General features: G+C 44.7%; 1 protein-coding gene across 27 annotated transcripts in view; it reads right to left on the bottom strand.

Annotated features, from left to right (window-relative positions):
- The window catches only part of KALRN (kalirin RhoGEF kinase), a 689,644-nt gene that overhangs the window by 109,300 nt on the left and 559,284 nt on the right, over window positions 1-21,060 (bottom strand). For 2 of the 27 annotated variants that reach the window (XM_019956825.2, XM_019956831.2), the window contains exon 1: window positions 13,264-13,521. The exons of 23 other annotated variants lie outside the window; for them this stretch is intronic. In XM_019956825.2, the coding sequence (XP_019812384.2) occupies window positions 13,264-13,348 (85 nt within the window). In that variant the 5' untranslated portion in view covers window positions 13,349-13,521. Of the gene's footprint in view, window positions 1-13,263; window positions 13,533-21,060 lie in introns of those variants that run through there. 2 more of the 27 variants (XM_019956839.2, XM_019956848.2) reach the window with 2 other exon arrangements.

The raw sequence follows: 21,060 nt of genomic DNA, 5'->3' as shown, positions 1-21,060 counted from the left end.
TGTGATCTCCAATTATCCTCCAGTTCTGGGGGAGTCAGAGATGACCAGTCCAGGAAACTTTGAGTAAGGTCCCCAGAATACCGTGGCAGCCACAGACCTCCCTGGGTTGTCTGGGAGGGCTTCATGAGACCCTGATTAGATAGGAGCAGGCTACCCAGGCCTGGCTTTGGATCAACCTTGACCTTCCATCAAGCCTAGAAGGTAATAGGAAGGCCCCATGATATGTCTAAAGAAGGTCCCCAGTATCGCCTGGCCTCACCTAGAGACCCCAGGCCAGTGGAACAGATCCTGACTTGGTCAGGACGAGTGGAACCTAAACCTCAGCTCCAGCATCTGGGAATTCAGCTGTGACTTCATAGTTGTAAAGTTCCCCCAGGATTCCTCTAGACATTTAGAAACACCGGATGCAAATGGCCATGGCAGGCCAGATTCCAATGGGAGCAAATCTAGAGCAGGTGGCACGGACATAGTTTCAGGAACCAGAGAGTGACTTCTCATTCACTGGGACCCCTGCCCCTCTAGATTCCTTCCAAAGAGCTGGATCTCCTAGAAGACTTGATTCAGTGCTTCTACCCTCCCCATTCCCCCCAAAACAAAAGAGCAGGACTATTCTACATTTGGGCTTCCCTAGTGGCTCAGACAGTAAAGAATTCGCCTGTAATGCAGGAGATCTGGGTTTGATCCCTGCGTCAGGAAGATGCCTGAAAAAGGGAATGGCAACCAACTCCAGTATTCTTGCCTAGAGAATTTCATGGACAGAGGAGCCTGGCAGTTCAAGGGGTCGAAAAGAGTCGGATATGACTGAGCGGCTAACATTCACTTTTTCATTCTACATTTCACTGTCTTTTCTACACTTGGTCTTAGCCAAAAGGCCGAGAAGCAATTCCACTATCTTTTCTATAAAAGTATAAGCAGTATGCTACAGACAGAATGATATTATTTTACTCAATACCAGCTAAGACTTCAGGCAAGCCCTTTATCTTTTCCAAAGTGCTCTTCTCAAAGATAAAACTGAGATCTTTTGTTCTGTGATGCGGTAACATTCTAGCAATCTATGACACCATACAAACAAGGCGAGCTATATATACACTTTCCCTACACAAATAGGGAGATGGTCCCAATATCTGTACAACGCTGCACTCTGTCAAGCACTCAGTGAAGCTTTGAAAGGACAAAAATGGAATGAAAAATGATGCTCAGAATGAATCAAACATCGAACGTCATTCAGCTCAATGGCAAAATGAAACTTGCCTGAGTTCATCCAAGAGCTGACTTGGTGGGACTGACAGATTTAAAAGATTTACTTCAAAAAATGTAAAACAGTTCAGTAATCTTTTTATAGATTACATATTGAAATGACCGTGTTTTGGACATATTGGGTTAAATATGATATATGAAAATTAATTGTACCTGTTTGCTTTTACTTTTTACTGTGACTACTAGAAGATTTTAAATGATGTAAAATTTAATATCTGGGATCTCCTCTGGATCTCAGTCCCAAGTCAGAGCAGTGAGGCTACCCTCACCCTGCCACACAGCCCCATCATGTCCCTCAGACCCTCAGGACAGGCCGGCCATGCTTATGTCACGTGAGGAGGCAGGACTGGAGTGAAGTCAGTCAGCTGCGGGTTAGATGCTTATGTCACGTGAGGAGGCAGGACGGGAGTGAAGTCAGTCAGCTGCGGGTTAGAGAGTTGGGAGCTGGGAGCACATTGTCACTCTCCCTGTTCACTGTTCTTTTTAAGACTTTCCCTCATTTTGTTCCCCAAAGGTGGCTAATCTGAGCTCTCCGATGAGCACTTGGATTTCAGTCTTGTTTCCTCACAAACTATGTTGGCTCAGAAAGGAAAATGTATAACCGCTTTTCTTGAAGGTTTCAGTGGAGAAGGCCTGTGGGCATCTTCAAGCATCAGAGAGACTGCTATCCTCCTGGAATTACGGAGAGGACTGAGGGAATGGGCTGGGATTAGCCCTGGAGTGGGACGACAGTTTCTAATTTTATATCCTTTCTACTCTGGCACATCAATGTATCATGGACTATAAGATGCAGGAAAGCTCCATCCAAGGGAAATACAATGCAAGCCACAAATATGAGCCATGTATTTTATATTACACAAAAAATAAAATTGCATAATTTTACATCATTTAAAATCTTCTAGTAGTCACAGTAAAAAGTAAAAACAGATACAATTAATTTTCATATATCATATTAACCCAATATGTCCAAAACACGATCATTTCAATATGTAATCTATAAAAAGATCACTGAACTATTTTACACTTTTTGAAGTAAATCTTTTAAATCTGGCATGTAATTTACACTTCAGTACAGCTCCACTTGGACCAGGGCTCATTTCAAGTCCTCGATAGCCACATATGGCTGGTGGCTACAGAATTAGCATAGCTTGAGAAGGCGGGTCTAACCTTTCCTCTATGGTCTACTGCATTTCCCTGCTGGCTTTAAGCACACTATATACTCAGCCCTTTAAAAACCCCTGTAGGGGGCTTCCCTGGTGGTTCAGTGGAGAATCTGCCTGCCAACGCGAGAGACACAGGTTCCATTCCTGATCGGGGAAGATTCCACATGCCATGTGGCAACTAAGCCCATGTCCCACAACTGTTGAGCCTGTGCTCTAGAGCCCGGGAACTACTGGGCCCATAACTACAAAAGCTAGTGTGCCCAAGAGCCTACGCTCTGCAACAAGAGAAACCTGTGAGAAGTCCGTGAACCGTAACTAGAGAGAAGCCTGTAACAAAGACTCAGCACAGCCACAATAAATAAATAAAATGATTTTTAAAAACCTGTAAGGCCCAGAGAGAACCCTAAATCTCCTGATAAGCCCTCTCAGATCCCCAGGCCACTGTGCTCCCATCGGCCTCTGCATAATTATTTTAGTAAGAAACCAGGCAGATCCTTGAAGCATCTTTCCTCTTATTGTCTTCAGCAACTATTTTCCTTGTTTTTTTGGAGGGGTCATTATTTACTGTTTCATACTTATCAAGCACCCCCAAGTTGAACTAAAAGATCCTCAGGGGCATAGAAACATCTTAAACTCTCTATGGTTGCTAGTCTAATATCTGCCACATGGTATTCAAATATTTGGGGACTAAGCATACAAAATACGCTCAGCTCGATTTCTCATATGATTAAGGAACTGATGAAATCATTTGAAGGTGACAGCACAGTTCCACAGAGACGTCTATACACCCACTAATGCTAACAATAATCCAGCACTTACGTACCACTCCCCACGTGCCAGTTCTAGGTGACAACATATGTCAACCCATCTAAGCCTTGGAAGATCTCCATGACTAGATTTCATGATCCATCTTTCAGATCAGGAAACTGAGGCAGAGTTTATGTAACTTGCACAAAGTCACATAGGTAAATTGTAGAACTGGGATTCAAATCCATTCTGGCTCCAGAGTCCAAGCTCTTAATCATTACGATATATTGCCTCTCAATCCATTACCATCACAAAGTGTATTTTTTTACACCATACCTATCAGAACATAGCTTAAGAAACAAAGGCTCTCAGCCAGCATATCCTTATAAAAAAAGAATTAAGTTAATTCAGAAAATGTAAACAGAAGTAAACAACAGGAGAGACATGAAATTCCTGGTCCCAGAGGATGTTTCTCATTAATCCTCTTTAAACAAAGAACAGTATACTCTTGCTTGCAAAGAGTACAGAATTGGGGGTAACTGGCAACTAAGTCTTGAAATTTGGGATGTCATTTCTTTCAGGACCTCCACTTTACAGGATTTATCCTAAGGAAGTAATTATAGGTTTGTGTCAAGACTTAACTATAAGAATGGTCATTATAATATTGTTGACAATAGCAAAATTAGAAACAACCAAAAATAGGGAGGTTGACGATAAAAACAAACCTTATTTACACATGATAAAATGAGCATCTAGTGCTATACTATTAAAACACATTTCTGAATAAAACAAAAAACCTTGATTTGTGGTGTCTGGTGACCCTCTTAGTATAAATACTCCCACTATGGCTGATCTCAAGCTTAACCATCCACTCTCAAAATCCTGAATATTTAACAATCCCAATCTGAACTGAGCTGGCATATCACTGGATGCATTCACAAAAATGTCATGAAAATTGTTTAATATGTTACGTGAAAAAAGTTTATAACACTACTATATCATATTTCTGGAAAAAATACACGCATGAAAAAAGATAAAAAGGATATATTCAACATGTTAACATGGCTCTCTCTAAGTAATGGAATTTTATCATCATTTATCTGTATTTTCAAATGCTTTCCCAAGGCAGAAAAAGTAAATCAAGACTCTCTTTCCTAATAACAATCATTTTGAAATGACCTATCTCTTTGGAGGCATGTCTCAAAAAGAGAAAGAGAAAAATCTCTGGACCTGCTGGTGAAAGCAACTACACAGTTAGAAGCCTCAGGATTGAGGAGATTCCTAAACACCAAGTAAGCAAGAAAAGGCTGACTGGGTAAAATCTGCAGCTCTAGCCCTGTGCATACTGGTCTCACGGGGGGAAGGAGGTAGGTTGTACTCCTTGGAAAGGAAAGCTGCGACGAAGGGAGTGGAGATATGTAAATGCCACAAGAATCTGTCTGAACAACCTGATTCTGGAAGGATCTATTTCTTAACCCAAAGCTCTTCCTCATCCCTTCCCACCAAATTTTAGCCATTGTATTAAATCAGTCCTGACAATTGTCAAGTTCAAGTCTTGCCTATGGCAAAACTCTCTGTAGCCACTAAAGATATCCTGGAAATACATCTATTTGGGAAGACATTTCAAAGATTAAGCAAAATCTTGTTTAAAAACAGAATATATAATATGAACTCATTTATTTTAAAAGGGAGCAAAAACATAGAAAAGAATATATTAAATGGTTAAGTAGTTGTTTCTAGGTAGTTAGGATTATGTTATCAAAGTTTTATTTTTATGGCCTTTTGGTTTGCCTAACTTTTGATTTTTTTCTTAATTAAGCATAGTTACCATTAAGAGTCTGAGGGAAATGATCACAAAAGTGAAAGAGTCTTAAATGGGAAGAAGGATGCCATAACTACCCTTCCTCACCCCTGGGGCTAATGGGCTCAGAGAAGATGTGCATGAGTCTTAATGCCAACCCCTCCTCCCATCCCATCCCCCTCAAGTAACAGTGAGTGGGAAGGACCCCCCTCCCCACTTCTCAATCCCCAGGAAGCAAAATCCCTAGGAAGCAGGTCACAGATGCCCTTGCCGGAGCTGGGTGAAGGGAGGAGGAAGGTAGGAGAGGGTGGAGAGGAAAGAACAAACCAAAAATATGAAGCCCTCTGGAGAGCTTGTTAAAACGCAGACCGCTGGGTTGTGGTCAATGGAATTTGAATCAGTAGGGCCAAGAATCTGTATCTCTAATATGTTCTCCAGTGGTAACCACTGTTGGAGCTCTTCTCCTTTAAGATGAGGAGAGGAGGTGGCACCACACAGGTATGAGGCTGAGATCCAAAATCTGCACAAAGTGGCGTGTTTGTGATTCTTTTGAACAGTTAGGCTTGGTTCATTTTTGGATGGGGAAGGGTAATATCCCCTTCTCCCTGGGAGCAATAATGGATATGCTAATGGAGGAAGGGAAGAAACTGGGACTTCCTGATCAGTCCTGAGCCTGCACATACAAGGTACCCTAAGAGACCAAACACAGGCCTACAACTAATCCTGCCCCAAGGAGAGCAGGATCTTGGATACAGAGGTGTTTTATGAGGTACTGTTTCAACCAAGCAGCAGAAGGGAGTTTCCCTTCCTTTCAATTTGTCAGTTTCCTCACTGTGGTCTCCAGGAAAGTAAGAAAAATGTGAAAGGACTTGTTCCGTAACTCTGATCTTTGCTTTTTATCTGGCAAAAGTCAACCTGGCAGCCTCTTGGCTGCCTCACAGGTGTTTAACCAGGGCTCCCCTCCTTCCAGGAAGTGTAACACAGAAGGTTCTGTCAACCTCAAGAGAGGAGCTCCATTAGTCACTGAAGAGACCAAGCTACCCATGTCTCCCATCCACAAGGAATATACAAGATACTGGCCAAACCTCAGACAAATGTCTAGAACCTCAAGGGCTGTGGGGAGCAGGTCATGATTTTTACGTAGGCAAAAACAGCCTGAAGAGGACCTGCAAATCTTTGCAAATGAAGGATGTGCAACAAATGCTGGCTGGTGGGATCAGAAAAATGTTTCACTGGATTCTTAGCCAAAGTCAAGGGGCTGGCAGGACATGACATCTTTTTACTTAACATAGGTTCTCAGGACCTAAACTTCAATACTGGTGTAATTACGATCCAATTCTTACACACTGTGTTTCCCCTCAGAGAAGAATAACTCAAGGATGCTTATGGTATCTTGCCAGTACCTACTCTCAAGCGTTCTTTTATGTAACCAGTGATTATAATACTAGAAGTGTCATGTTTTTTAAAGTTTTAATTGGTTTAATTTAAAAAAGAAGGAAATCCCTATCATCCTTATAGATACTGGCCTTCTTTCCCCACAGTGGCAGCTCTACAGCAGTGAGGCACAGTTGACAACGGTTTGAACCAAGACCATGAAGTTCCCTAGGAAGGTATATTTGCAGCGTTTTCACCCAGAAGACCCCACATATTTAGCTGGGAGCCCCCTGGGTACGCGTTCTACGTCTAATATTACAATTACTGTTACCATCAGTAGCTAACCTTTTTAAAGCACTTTATATACCTGGTGGTAAGCTAAGTCCTTTACATACATTCTCTTAACTAATCCTCATAACAGCCCAATGGGGTCAGCACCATTATGATTCCCATCCATTCTCCCCCAGTATCCAGGGCAGGGCTGGCAGGCAGTCAACATGTAAACATGTGTCAAATGAATTAAAACACTGTGTGTTACATAAAAACCAGTGATGTTTAAAAATGGAATGATAGGAATGCATTTCATTGCTTCATTTTCACCCAAAAGCATACACTTCATGAAAGAAGACAAGAAAAATGCGGGGGAAAGGACCCTTGGAATTAAATTGAACCAGAGGGAAAAACATGGACAAATATTTACTAAGAACAATGTGCAGAAACTGTTCTGGGAGAGCCAGAGATGCTCAGCCTTCTTTGGTCCTGGGATGGAACAGCCGCTCAAAAGAGACCAGGCAGGTCCAGATCCCAGTGACTCCAGTCACCCTGCAGGAACCACAGATCATTCCACAGTCAACACCCAAGTTCCAGCCTGGGGTCAGCCTCTACCCTTCTCAATTGGGTAAGCCAACTGAGAAGGGTAGAGGCTGACCCCAGATGTCTTTGTCCAGAGTAAGAGAAATTGATTGCATGGGCAGGAAGAGAAAAACGCAGTTGCGGAAAGAGTGCTGGGAAAGGGCTATAGGTCTGACCTTGCTACTAAATGGCTGAATCTGTTTCTTCTTGTAGAAAAAAAAAAAAGATCTATTAAATAGCTCTGAAGTTACTTCTAATTCTAATGTCCCATGAATAGCTAGCCCCTTCCGTTTGAGAAGCCCTTCTCAGAGTTCAGATCCATGCTCTTTCAAGGGCAGGGAAAATCTGGGATTTGGTCTGAAGGAGAGGGCAGGTCACGCAGCCACTTACACTCACTGAAGAGGAGCAGCATCAAAAGGATGGGGAGTGTTTTTAGGGCAGAAGAGAAGCATCAAGATTCAAGAAGAACTTTGCTAAGTAGAAACAAAAGCACTACTCCAGAATAAGGCAGGCCTACAACACAGTTTGGACTCGGAAGTGAATCCCTCCTCCCTCACGCACACATTGCATAAAAACACAAGAGTCTGAGCTGTTATCTTATCTCAGGTTCAGTTCAGTCGCTCCGTCATGTCTGACTCTTTGCGACCCCGTGAACTGCAGCACGCCAGGCTAGGACTTACCAACTTGTGGCACATGGAACCACTGTGGTGACAGGCCTACAGCATGACCAGTGAATACTGGACTTATAGTGGTACCAAAGGAAGGATATTTGGCTTCAATTTCCGGTTTCCCCCACCCCAACCAATTCCATATATTCCTATTTCTACTAGGCTACATTATGACTGGAAAACAGGAATAATTGATATCCCTATTACTATTAACTAGTTAGAGAATCAAACATTCAGAAAACTAAGATCATGGCAACCAATCCCATCACTTCGTGGCAAATAGATGGGGAAACAATAGAAACAGCGAGAGACTTTATTTTTGGGGGCTCCAAAATCACTGCAGATGGTGACTGCAGCCACGAAATTAAAAGACGCTTGCTCCTTGGAAGAAAAGCTATGACGAACCCAGACAGCATATTAAAAAGCAGAGACATTACTTTAGCAACAAAGGTCCATCTAGGCAAAGCTATGGTGTTTCCAGTAGTCACGTATGGATGTGAGAGTTGGACTACAAAGAAAGCTGAGAGCCGAAGAATTGATGCTTTTGAACTGTGGTGTTGGAGAAGACTCTTGAGAGTCCCTTGGACTACAAGGAGATCCAACCAGTCCATCCTAAAGGAAATCAGTCCTGAATATTCATTGGAAGGACTGAAGCTGAAACTCCAATACTTTGGCCACCTGATGCAAAGAACTGACTCATTGGAAAAGACCCTGATGCTGGGAAAGACTGAAGGAGGGAGAAGGGCACGACAGAGGATGAGATGGTTGAATGGCATCACCGACGCAATGGAAATGAGTTTGAATAGGCTCCAGAAGTTGGTGATGGACAGGGCAGCCTGGCATGCTGCAGTCCATGGGGTCGCAAAGAGTAAGGCACGACTGAGCAACTGAACTGAACTGAGTCAGAGGATCAGAGATGGGAAGAGAAGCATAAGACCTAGGTTGCGGACAGTATGTATGTTGGGAAATTCTCCCCAGATTAAGGTATATTCCTGGGAGGCAGAGAAAACCAAGAGGTGTATTGGGAAAACATACATGTTAAATGGTCAATTCAGTTTTCATAGTGGTAAAGGCACTTCCTGGAACATAAAGAAAACGGTATGTATTCCTCAATGTCCTAAGTCTTCTCTGTCCTTTGGGAGGTGAACTAAAGTAAACCAAAGTGAAGGTCACTTCTGTTCCTCTCTGAGGTTACCAACACCTTTCTAAAGAAACTTGCTGTCATGGTTTCACACATTAAATTCAGTTTATAAAATGAGCCAGGGAAGGGACACTCAAGGTTTTGAATAAGGTTCCTACTCAGTTATTCTGGGAAAATGTAGGGAGGAGAAAGAAATTATAGATGAAAATGGCTTGCAAACGCCCTGTAAACCCCCATAACCTTTGCCCAGACCCACCCACCCCTGTGATGAGAGAGCCATGGGAATGTGATCCCAGCAGCTCTCCTGTGAGCTGACTCAGCCTGGGTAAGTCACCACTGCTTCCTCTTTTCACCTCTGAGACAGTCTCCTGAAGCAGTCACTGTTCACTGTCTAAATGGGGAGCCGTGTCGGCACATGGGCTTCAGCTGCAAGGACAATGATACAACAGTAAGCAAGTATGAATAAAGGCCATGAACCCTGTGGAGAAACAGAGGAGGCCAGTAGTCAGGAAACGTTTCCAAGAAGGGACAGTTGTCCATAGACCCAAGGTTAATTACAAGTTGACTAGAAAATTAAAGCCTCTAAAACTGACTGCCACCCACTCAGGTCTAAAAAATCTCCAGGCTCTGTGATCTAAGAGGTCACAATTTCCAGTCTACAGCATAGGACTTAGCAACCCTCCAGGTGACTTGAAATCCTTTTCATCACTTGGAAACAAGTTGCTTTTTAAAATCTTAAGATCATTAAAGAACAATCCAGAATGGACTCACTTCTTCAGGTGTAGAGGAAAGTGTAACTAGCCAAAGCAATCCTGAAACTTTCCACAGAGCGCGGCATCAATGATTGATCACCCTTCACACACACACACACACATACACACACACCATTATTTCATGTTTGGCTATTTTTCACTTCCAAAAAGGCAGTTATAAATGTTATTTGTTCTCCTCCTTCCTTCTCACCCATCTCTATTTCCATTCTGCCAATGATTCTCAGTTTTCCTGCTCTTTAACACTAATTTCAAGGTAGGGAAGGAACATCATCTTTCATCAAACCTCTCTGTCACACTCATACTCAACAGAAACAAAAACTGGAACAGAAGAACACCAGACAGCTGCCTTCCTCACTTTCCCAAACCCAAAGACAAGCTCCACTAACTTCGTCTATATTTTTCCCAAATATGATTTAAAGGCCACATAGGTACATCACTTGGAGAAGGCAATGGCACCCCACTCCAGTACTCTTGCCTGGAAAATCCCATGGACAGAGGAGCCTGGTAGGCTGCAGTCCATGAGGTTCCTAAGAGTCGGACACGACTGAGCGACTTCACTTTCACTTTTCACTTTCATGCATTGGAGAAGGAAATGGCAACCCACTCCAGTGTTCTTGCCTGGAGAATCCCAGGGACAGGGGAGCCTGGTGGGCTGCCATCTATGGGGTCACAAAGAGTCGGACATGACTGTAGTGACTTAGCAGCAGCAGGTACATCACTAAATCCTTAACTCTTACTCCAGTGTTAGGATTCACCACAGCAAGTCCAGGACAGCTTAGGTTTGTGTCAAAAATAACCAAAACATTCCACTTCCTCTTGGTTCCTTTTTTCCCAGACTTTAGGAGGTATCCTTTAAATGCAGGAATGGAAGCCAGTCACCATCAGCCAGGACCCCTTGACTTAGGAACCATAGTATGGGTTCTGACAGCTTCACAGTCATCTTTACAACCAGAGAAACTGGTTTAACAGAAAAGGGAGGCCAGGCAGGTCCCTGGCGATGCCATCAGACCCTCGGACACTCTCCTGAGTCCTTCTCTGTGTCTCAGCTTGGGCATAGAGTTCTGGGGCTCTGGACAATGCATTCAAGCTCAGTACAAGACCTTATATTTTCAGTCGGCTTCCAGATAGATGTCTATAGGCTGGGTGAGGACTCAGAGCTCTCTCTTCTGTTACAGCAGATGCAGAAAACCTCAAGCAGTACCCAACACCTCAGACACTGTCACCCTGCCCAGTGGCGCCAGGAGCTTTTTGAAGGCTGGCTAAAGTCATGTCCACCACCATCCTCCTCAGATTTGAGCCCCAGTTTCCCATCTTCACATCTTTTAAATTTAGGAAAGAGTAAGGGGTAAAGTCGGAGAAGGCAATGGCACCCCACACCAGTACTCTTGCCTGGAAAATCCCATGGACGGAGGAGCCTGGTGGGCTGCAGTCCATGAGGTCGCTAAGAGTCGGACACTTGACTTTCACTTTTCACTTTCATCCATCAGAGAAGGAAATGGCAACCCACTCCAGTGTTCTTGCCTGGAGAATCCCAGGGATCGGGGAGCCTGGTAGGCTGCCCTCTATGGTGTCGCACAGAGTCGGACACAACTGAAGCGACTTAGCAGTAGTAGCAGCAAGGGGTAAAGTGGGAGAAGGGGAGAGGCACCCACCTTTGTTATCCTCCTTTTCCCTTTTAAGCTGCTTTCACTGCTCGGGACTTTTGCTTCCCTCAGTCTTCAGCTGAGACAGTCTCCTCCACTCAGGCTGCAGCAACATCCCCTTCTCCAAGCCACAGAGCCTGCAGCCACTGCTTTCCCAGTCCTGCAGGCAGGAGATGACCCAGCAGGCGCCCCAAGTGAGCTCCCCGCCCCCTCCTTGCACCACAACACTGAGGGCCAGCCAGGGCAATTCACAAACAAACTGAAGGCTGAAAGACCCCTGGAGAATTACTCTGTCAGGAAGCTTGGGCTGCCACACATTTGGACTCAAGGAGGCAGCTGCAGGGCCTTTAGATAAGCACCGCCCAAGTTCCCAAATTTTGCCTTTGGACAGGAAATGGACTCCCTAGAAATCCTACTTGGAAACTCTGCACCAGGACAGCAGCCTAGCCTTCACTGAAAACCCACCCACTCAGATTCCCTTTGGCCATTTCCGGCTTTCTCTCCCTTTTAATACCCGCTTCTTGCAATTCCCAGCCACGGTTTTATATGGTTCTGAACCAGGCTTGGATTTTTGTGAGGGTCCCTGACCTCCTAAAATTCTTTCTCCCTCTGAATTTTGATTTTTAGAGTTAGCTACTACACAGTTCTAAGCTGTTTTAATTAAATGCAGAGACTGAGAGAATCTAACACTGAGAGTATGAATCTTAATGACTTGGGGAAAGGTCCTTCAGATTTAATTAGTTTTTGTGGCCTTATATCTGCTTAGGATGGAGAATTTGTCAGAGCTGTGTGTAGGGTGGGCACATAGGATGGTGGTCACTTGGATAAAGTTTATTCACCAGTAAGTCCCAGAGAGTTCCATGGGGACCTTATCAGGTTAAGATGGGCATGGAGACTGGAACATCACAAACAGGGGTGGAGGTGAGACACCATCAGGCAAAATTTTTAAAAGACCAATGTCAAGTGAGAGCCTATCTTCTCACTTCTAACTACATAGAAACAGACCCTCTGAGCTGAGGTGTTAAAGAGACATGAAATGTGTTAGGAACATCTACTAACTCTGTCTAGGAAGGGCTCCATTCTTTTTCAGGATGGGCTGCACACTGATAACCTTCCTTCTGTCATCCTTCTCACGATCTTGTTTTGCAGGCTGATTTTGGGGAAATGAGTTGCTTCCTGAGAAGCTGCTTGACAACATTAAAATTAGCATAATAATTAAATACAGTCCTAATTGGGTACATAGAGAGTTCTTGGTTAATTAATGAGCCAAGCTCTGGCCCAGAGCTGCAAACCCACGCTAGCCTGCCAAAGCCCAGGCACAGAAAAGCCGACTCCAGTCCCCAAATAAAGTTGTCACTTGGCAAAAATAGTTCCTGGTGTAGAGACAAGTGTCAAATACATTCCTATAGCTAAGAGTCATCTGTTAACCCGCGGCTGAGGTCCATATGTAAATGAGAGCAGGAAAGTGTGACTCTGCCACTACGGGGAGCACAGAGCTCCCAGTGACCTCTCCCCATTCTCCGCATCCGCGCCCCACCCCACTGCAGACTGGCGCCCAACAATCAAAGTCGCTGATAAGTAACTTGAGTTCCCAAACTGGAGCTCCGCATCCAAGTCTGAAGCTCTCTGAGACAGAGAGCGAGAGAACCGCGTAGTGCCGCAGAAACTGCAAAGAACACAACTGGGAGCAAACTGCCATGCTCCATCTGCCGTGCTTCACTCCCCAGACCCATTTTCCCCCATCCCACATCCCGCCTCCCCCCCACCCCACCCCACCCCCACCCCGCCCCAATTCAGCCGGTCCAGTCTTTGCCTAAAAAGAAGGTGCCAATGCCGACACTCACCTCTGCACGGAAAGCAACAGCAGCACTTCGCAAAGAGCCACCCCAAAGAGGGACCTCGGGTGTACGCGCGGTCGCCGCCCTTCATGCTGCCGGTGGCCCCAGCGCTCCGGCATGGCCCGGGGCACCAGCACCTGTGGGAGCGCAGCCGGCAGGGCACCTCGGCGGGCGCCGCGGCCCCGGAGGCAGCTCGCAACCTCGGCCCTCTTTCCCGGCCGTCCCGCACCGCGCGCGGCAGCCGCTGCGACTTTCTGGGAGCCGGAGCCACCTTGGGGAGGAGAGGAGGGGCCGGCGGGGAGGGCGGGGCTGGGGGCGGAGTTCCAAAGTCCAGCTGCTTGCCCTAGTCCTGCAGGCAGCGTGGCCCAGAGCCTTATGCAACGCTGCTCTGACCCAGGGCACAGAGCATGCAAGGAGACAAGTGTACACAACCCACAGCACAACACAGGTGCTTTTCCTTCAGTGTAACTTCCTCTCCTCAAAGGCCGCCACAGTCAGCTCCGGCTTAAAATATACAACCTGATGAAGCTAGAAAGAAGCAAATGTAGAAGGTTCCAGACTCCATAGTGCTTTTTCTCTAACAGGTTTCCCTCTTCCTTCTCCTCAGCCTCCGAACATGGACAGTCCCCTCTGTGTTGAAAATACCTTCACCTATCCTTTTCTTTCCTTCTTTTAAATATTTAAGGTTAAATAATAATAGTACCTCCCCTTTTTATCGGCTCCAGGGCGGCAATGTTGTTACTTGAAACCGTAAGACCGAAGTTCAAAGCTTTGTCCCCTACTAGCTGTCTGACCTTAGGCAAGTCATTTCACTTTTTTATTCTTCAGTTTCTTCATTTAAAAATCATAGGAGGGAAAAATAATCCCCATATTACAGGGTTGCTAAGAGAATTTTAAAAGACATATCCATGAAGTAGCTGTTAAGAGATTCCAGTGAGTGCCTACAGAGAAACTGCAGACACCTTACTTGTGGTGGAAGATGTCCATTCATTCCCCTAACCACACCCAGTGGGTCTATCATTCCTTTACCTAAATCTCTAGCTGTTTCCTTTTTTAAGTCTTTTCATATTTCAAGGTCAAGCTCATATCCACTATACCTCCCTGCCCCCCAGAAGCCCACATGGACCACACCAACTGGACCTTCCCATGAACCACTGAGTTTTACCACTCACAAAACATCTCTCCCATTCCTTTGTGTCCAGATTTAGGAGAAGGGATTTCTGGAAACATACAGCACGCATAAGGTAGCAATAGCCCTAGATTTTTTTTAAAAAAGGAAGCTTGTGAGAAGAAGCAGAAGCTTGATGAAACAGAAGCTTGATCACTCAATTCCTACCTGGAAGAAAGACAGCCACAGGATAAGACTTTGCCTTCTATACATTAACTCATCAATCACACCAAAAAACCTTATAAGGTAAGAGTCCTCTTTTAAATCGAAAGAAACTGAATGAATGAATGGTGATGAGGCTCTGATGATTTAACTTTAAAGAGAGACTCTAAAAATCTTCACTTCATAGGAAGAACAGAACCCAAAGTCAAAATCTACCTTCAGGGTCTACCACTGCCACCTCCCTGATGGCCTCTCCTGGCAAGTTTTTAAATAATAATCTCACTGTTAAGCAGGAAGTGTGCCCCAGGTGCTCCAGATATGAAACACAGAAATGAAAGTTCAAATTGCTCATGCAGCCCAAACCCCAGATTCCTGAAGTCGGTGATCATTCTATTGGTCAGTCTCATCGTGACCCTTCAGCCCATCTAACAATGAACTTTGTTTCCTTCTGATCCACTGCCTGGGTGCTATGATATGAATCAACATTTGGTCTACCCACCCAATACTGGGGCATTCTGATAGGAATTCAAAGACGATTCAAAATTGCTTGATGAGTAACCTCTTTTACGTTAAACCTTCCTCTGGGCCTTTGCGTTTGAAAACTGAAACTGTTAGTTGCTCAGTTGTGTCTGACTTTGTGCAACCCCACGAACTGTAGCCCACTGTCCTGGCTCCTCTGTCCATGGAATTCTCCAGGCAAGAATACTGGAGTGGGTTGCCAGCCCTTCTCCAGGAAAATCTTCCCGACTCAGGGATCAAACCTGGGTCTCCTGTATGGCAGGTGGATTCTTTACCCGTGTTCAGGTGACACTGGATTATCTTTCCATCAAAATCTTTTACAAGAGGCTAATGATGTCATCTTGTAGAAGCTGGCTTGAATTAGATGTCTGAGGAAGACTCCACCCTTGCTTCAGAAATAAAAGTACCAGAAACTAATAGGTAAAAAATAAGCTATAAGGGTATATCGTACAACACAGAGAATATAGTGAATATTTTATAACAACTATAAATACAGTATTTAAAAATGGTTAAATAGCTTTTTAAACTTATCACTACACTGTACACCTGTAACAGAATGTTGTACAGTGAAATGAAAGTGTTAGTTGCTCAGTCATGTCCAACTCTTTGCGACCCTATGGACTGTAGCCTGCTAGGCTCCTCTATGGAATCCTCCAGGCAAGAATACTAGAGTGGGTTGTCATTCCCTTCTCCAGGGGATCTTCCTAACCCAGGGATCAAACTCTATAAATATACTTCAAAAAGAATCTGAGTACAAGTAGACCCTTAAAGTAGTCTTAGTCTCCATGTAAAGGCTTCATTAGGCATGTTTCCACTGGTCCTTATTAACCAGGAATCCACTCACTATCAATTTAAAGGACATTAAAATAAAGCCATTAGGGACACCTACCCATCTTAAGTTGATATGATCAGCACATTTTGGGCCATTCTGAAGACTGGTTAGGCATCAACAACCCAAGAGTCCCATTGCCATCCTTGCGTGCCTTCCAGAATAAGACCAGTGATGTCTAAAACCCAGAAAGGAAGTCTTGAACACTACTGAAGACACTGACCAATTTCAGGCTGATTCATACTGAGTGCCTACTATGTGCCAGGCTCTGTTTAAGGCACTGGGTCTACATTCTCAAACAGAAACAATCCCAGTCGTTGTGGAATTAGCTGCTACAACAGACTCAACATGAACATGAAAGAAAAGGGAATCAATGTCAATCATTTGACCAAGTTTTGAGTTTAGGGATTTAAGAAAATAGGTGCCTGAATCCTCTAACCTACATCTAGATGTTTTAAGTGTCCTCAGGACAATTTGGAGGGATGGTAGGGCAATGGTTTTTTAAACACAGATGCTTATTAGAATCATCAGGGAAGTTTTTCTATTAATAATTCTAGGCCTTAGTATTTTTTTTAAGGTTCTCCAGGTGATTTCAGGGTGGAACTAAGTTTAAGAACCACTGATGCCTGGGTCTTCCTCCCCTATCCCTCTCAAGATTCAGATTAATTCACTTTGGGTGAGGCTGTATTAGTATTTTTTCAAAGTTCCCCAGGTGTTTTGTAAGATGCAGCATAGTTTGAGAGCCACTGCTGTAATGTGGTGGTTCTCAAACTTGAGTGTGCATCAGAATTACTTGGAGAGTAAGTTACAGCACAGATTACTGGGCCCCACTCCCCACTCTGATTCAGTAGATCTGGGGTGGGGCCTAAGGATTTCATTTCTGCAAGTTCCAGGATGATGTTCATGTTGTTGGTAGAAGGACCACACATTGAGGACCAGTTCAGTTCAGCTCAGTTCAGTCACTCAGTCGTGTCCAACTCTTTGCGACCCTATGCACTGCAGCATGCCAGGCTTCCCTGAGCTTGCCAACTCCTGGAGCTTGCTTAAACTCATGTCCATTGAGTCGGTGATGCCATCCAACCATCTCATCCTCTGTCATCCCCTTCTCCTCCTGCCTTCAATCTTTCCCAGCATGAGGGTCTTTTCCAATGAGTCAGTTCTTTGCATCAGGTGGCCGAAGTATTGGAGTTTCAGCTTCAGCATCAGTCCTTGCAATGAATATTCAGGACTGATTTCCTTTAGGATTGACTGGTTTGATCTCCTTGCAGTCCAAGGGACTCTCTAGGTAGTGAAATCTTCCTCATCTGTTTGCAATTTACACCCTCTTCTTTTTGTAACAGCACTTTGATTTTTCTTTGAGAAACCGGCTCTCCTCCATTCTTAGACCATGTTTTTGGATGTAGCTGACACCCTCTCTGTGTTCATGCTCCACTCTAAGGATAGGCCTCTGACCTGGGCTTAGCCAGCCAGCCAAGGGGACTGGTTCAGATTTAGCACATGACCCAGTTTCAGCCAATGATCATAGAGACCACAGCAAGAACTACTGTGAAAGTAGCAACCCCTTCTCAGAAGATTTCTACATTGATAGAATGTTAACCTAAAGCAGCTGGAGGCCGTCTTGCCATAAAGCCAACACAGAGGAAAGAGATGAAATGAGAGAGAGAGAGGTAGGGGGCTGTGTGTGAGAGGTTCGATGACATCACCTAAATACACTTCTTCCCCAAAGTTTTATTTATCCCTGGACCTTATCTGAGCCCCACTCCAAATAAACATCATTTTGCATAAGATAGTGGAATGTCTATAATCTCAAGGTTTTCAAACTCCACCCCACCCACTCCCAAAGTTCAGGCTAAGAACCATTGAACTATAGCAGTATCTCTGTTGCTGCTGCTGCTAAGTCGCTTCAGTTGTGTCCGACTCTGTGCGACCCCATAGACGGCAGCCCACCAGGCTCCTCTGTCCCTGGGATTCTCCAGGCAAGAACACTGGAGTGGGTTGCCATTTCCTTCTCCAGCACTATCTCTGGAGTGTTCCTAATTTCCAAACAGATGGTTGACTTTTATTCCTATTTTTGGCAGAATTTGTCTTCAGTGATGTTTCCAAGTCTATCTTGCATGAATTAGGCTATCACCTGTCTGTGTGTCCATTTTACCTCACCTCCATTTCCCACAACAGTGAACCCCAAAGAATTCCTGCTGGTCTCAGCCTGCAGAGGTACTGGGCCTAGTACACCACAACACTGGGCTTGGTACCAGCGACTAGTGACCTCTCGCCCAAAGTTAGCCACAGGCTTCAGGAACAGTGGATCATGATTTCAGGCATCTGCCCTTTTCACTGACAGGTGTGTCCCATTTTATCCTTTAGACTTAGTCTCCTCAGATCTATAGGAACAGAGTTTTTAAAAATCACAGCATTTATCCAGGCTTCTTAATGAGAGCTCAGCCTAGAGATAGAAGGAACAGCAACTGTACTATGCCCCTACTCCGGTCTAGAGATTCCTGTGAGAACTTTCTTACAGTGAAAAGCACAGTACACGCCTTCTACACAACATGCCCAGAGAGGACTGTGGCATGGTTTCCGGAGACTATGGGCAGGCCTGCCTTCCTCAGTCCCACCCCAACCAGTCACTTACCTGCCTTTTCCTCCAGCAGTAAATCTCAGCTCCAGTATGCACTCTCAGATTCTGATCCAGATTCCTATCTAGAGTTTTTTAAAGCTCTGCAGGTGATTTCAATATGAAGTCAGGGCTAAGGACCATGGGCCTTGGGACTCTGTGATTACTTCCTGCATAGTATAGAGTTTAGGAAGCACCCCAATTCAAATATTTTCACTTTCTCAAACTCTGACAGCTGGTCCTTTGACTCATTCTCCCACCACCTGCTACGCTCTCCAGCTACTAACCACATGCTCCTTAATCCCCATCTTCCTGCGTAGATTTCTGGTCTGTAAACTGCCTAATGGCTGACACCGGAATGGTTCTTAATTTCCCCAAAAGTATCCTGTCCTGGCCTCCGTTTGCAACTGTGGCTTAAAACACCAAGGTTCTTGCCAAGTACTGATCATTTATTCAACAAAGAGTTGTTTTTTTAATATCTATTATCTATGACTCACTAAGCTAACCTATATATGAGAATTTATATGGGAATCTTGTATGAGAAACACAAACTGAATATGATGTGTTCCCTGAGCAAAGACAAAGAGGAAAAAGGTGAGTTCCAGGAAAGCAGTTGGTTCAATGTTTTTGTAGCACAAAAAGGAAATTGACGGCAAACCAAGGCCAGACATAAAGTAACAGGTTCCATCTTTATGTGAAGAATAATAATTATCAGTGACCAGAAACACTTAAGATTAAAATAAAGGAGATGCAATGTGTACATTGTTTCTGCATTTAATTTGAACTCCAAACATGTCTTTCAAAATTGTATCATGTCTATGTAGATAGCTAGCCTCAGGTTATATGTGTTATTTTAATAGTAATGCCTACAGAAAAAGCATTATTGCTAGCAGTATGCATAGTAATCTCCTCTAGTTATATCTGTTTAGTGTGGTCTAACCCCTGTAACCACTGCTGGCCCCATGGGTGTCTCCATTCACCTAGCGACGGCTTCTAGACTCCAAGGACTAAACCACCGTTGAGTTTGTTCTTTCTGTTTTCAACTATGCCATGTAAATGTGTCCCCGTGTCCCTCTTTGCCTATCTAGCTGACACCTGTCTGCCGCCTTCTGGCTCAAAAAGTTAAGCTTGGCTTGCCCTGCCAACACTGCTTTTCAGGAAGGAAGGATCACTCATCACCCTCTGGTTTGAACCAAGCCCCAGGTAAGGGTAGCCAGGTGATAATGAGAAGGCCGTGGGGTTTCACAAAGGACCTAGGGGTCTCACCAGAACAGCCAGTGCCCATGCTCTTCTGGGGGACAGTGAGATAAAGCTACAGCCAGGATGGGTTCCTGGAGGTCCGAGCTCAGGAGGAGACAAGCTGTTTATCAAAGTGAGAGATGACTGCAGCTGGAGTTGCCAAAAGCAAACCACTCCAGGTTTTATCTACTTCTCAAAAGGTTCACTTCTAAGTAGGTCAAAGTGTTCCCGAAGTAGGGCAGTAAGAAGTGCCCGTCTATCACTCTGACGGAGTTCCAATTTGGGAAGGCTCACCATTACTAAGTGTCCACTATGAGGGATGGTATTTTCACTCTGCCAATGCCCACTTCCCTCCCACAGGCAGAAATAGCAGCTGCAGCAGCATGTGGATTCCTGGGTGCGATGAAGAGGTTTCTGATACATTAAATGCAGTGTGGATTTTGCCTTCATGTAACTCAAGTCAGTTTATGGAGGAGTTCATGAATAGGAGGGATATGGAAGACGCTGCCCATCCTTATATTTCTGAATTTTCAACCATTCCAGATGCATGAGAGGTAAGCTTAGCCCGTGTGTCCCAGAGGAGATTTCCCAGGAAGCCAGCTTGCAAAGATTTTCTCAGTTAGAACAGGCCTCATAATATTATTCCTACCACATCCTCAGGCCCCCCTGATAAAGTTAGCCAGTTTCCCCTGCAGTCCTCGGGGGATGGAGGACACTGAGCCTGCTCGACACAGATGAACTCTCTCAGGAGTCCCTGACACACGGTCCTTTCTTCTTCCTCCCCTCCCTCCTCTCTTCCTCTCTTCTCTTTTCTTCCCTCCTTCCTTCTCTCCCTCCCTCCGTCCTTCCTTTCCTTCCTCCCTTTCTTCCTTCCCATAAATATTTACTGAGACCTTCTTACATGTCAGCTACTGTTCAGGCTACCTGGGATAGAGTAAAGAACAAAATAAACAAAACCTCTTCACTAGTACAGGGAATCTGGGAAGCAGTTGGGGAGGGGGGATAAACAATAAACACTGGTAAACATGCCAGGTAGTGACATCATTGCTACGAGGAAAAGTAAAACAGCAAAGGGGTATCCAGGGTGATGGTAGAGGGTGGGAGTAGTCTCTCTAATTATTAGAGGGAAAGTCTCTCTAATCAGGTGATGCTTAAGCAGAGACGTGAAGGAAGTGTGGTGACAAGTCGTCTGGGTACCTGAGGACCTGGGGTGTTTCAGAAGGTGTGCGTGTTGGGAAGGAAAATGCATCACTCAGTTGTGGAAGAGTTCGG

This window comes from Bos indicus, chromosome 1 (genome assembly GCF_029378745.1).
Source record: "Bos indicus isolate NIAB-ARS_2022 breed Sahiwal x Tharparkar chromosome 1, NIAB-ARS_B.indTharparkar_mat_pri_1.0, whole genome shotgun sequence".
In the NCBI taxonomy this organism is placed as follows: domain Eukaryota; kingdom Metazoa; phylum Chordata; class Mammalia; order Artiodactyla; family Bovidae; genus Bos; species Bos indicus.
Note: the sequence above shows the minus strand (reverse complement) of the source record. Positions and strands in the feature narration are given on the sequence as shown.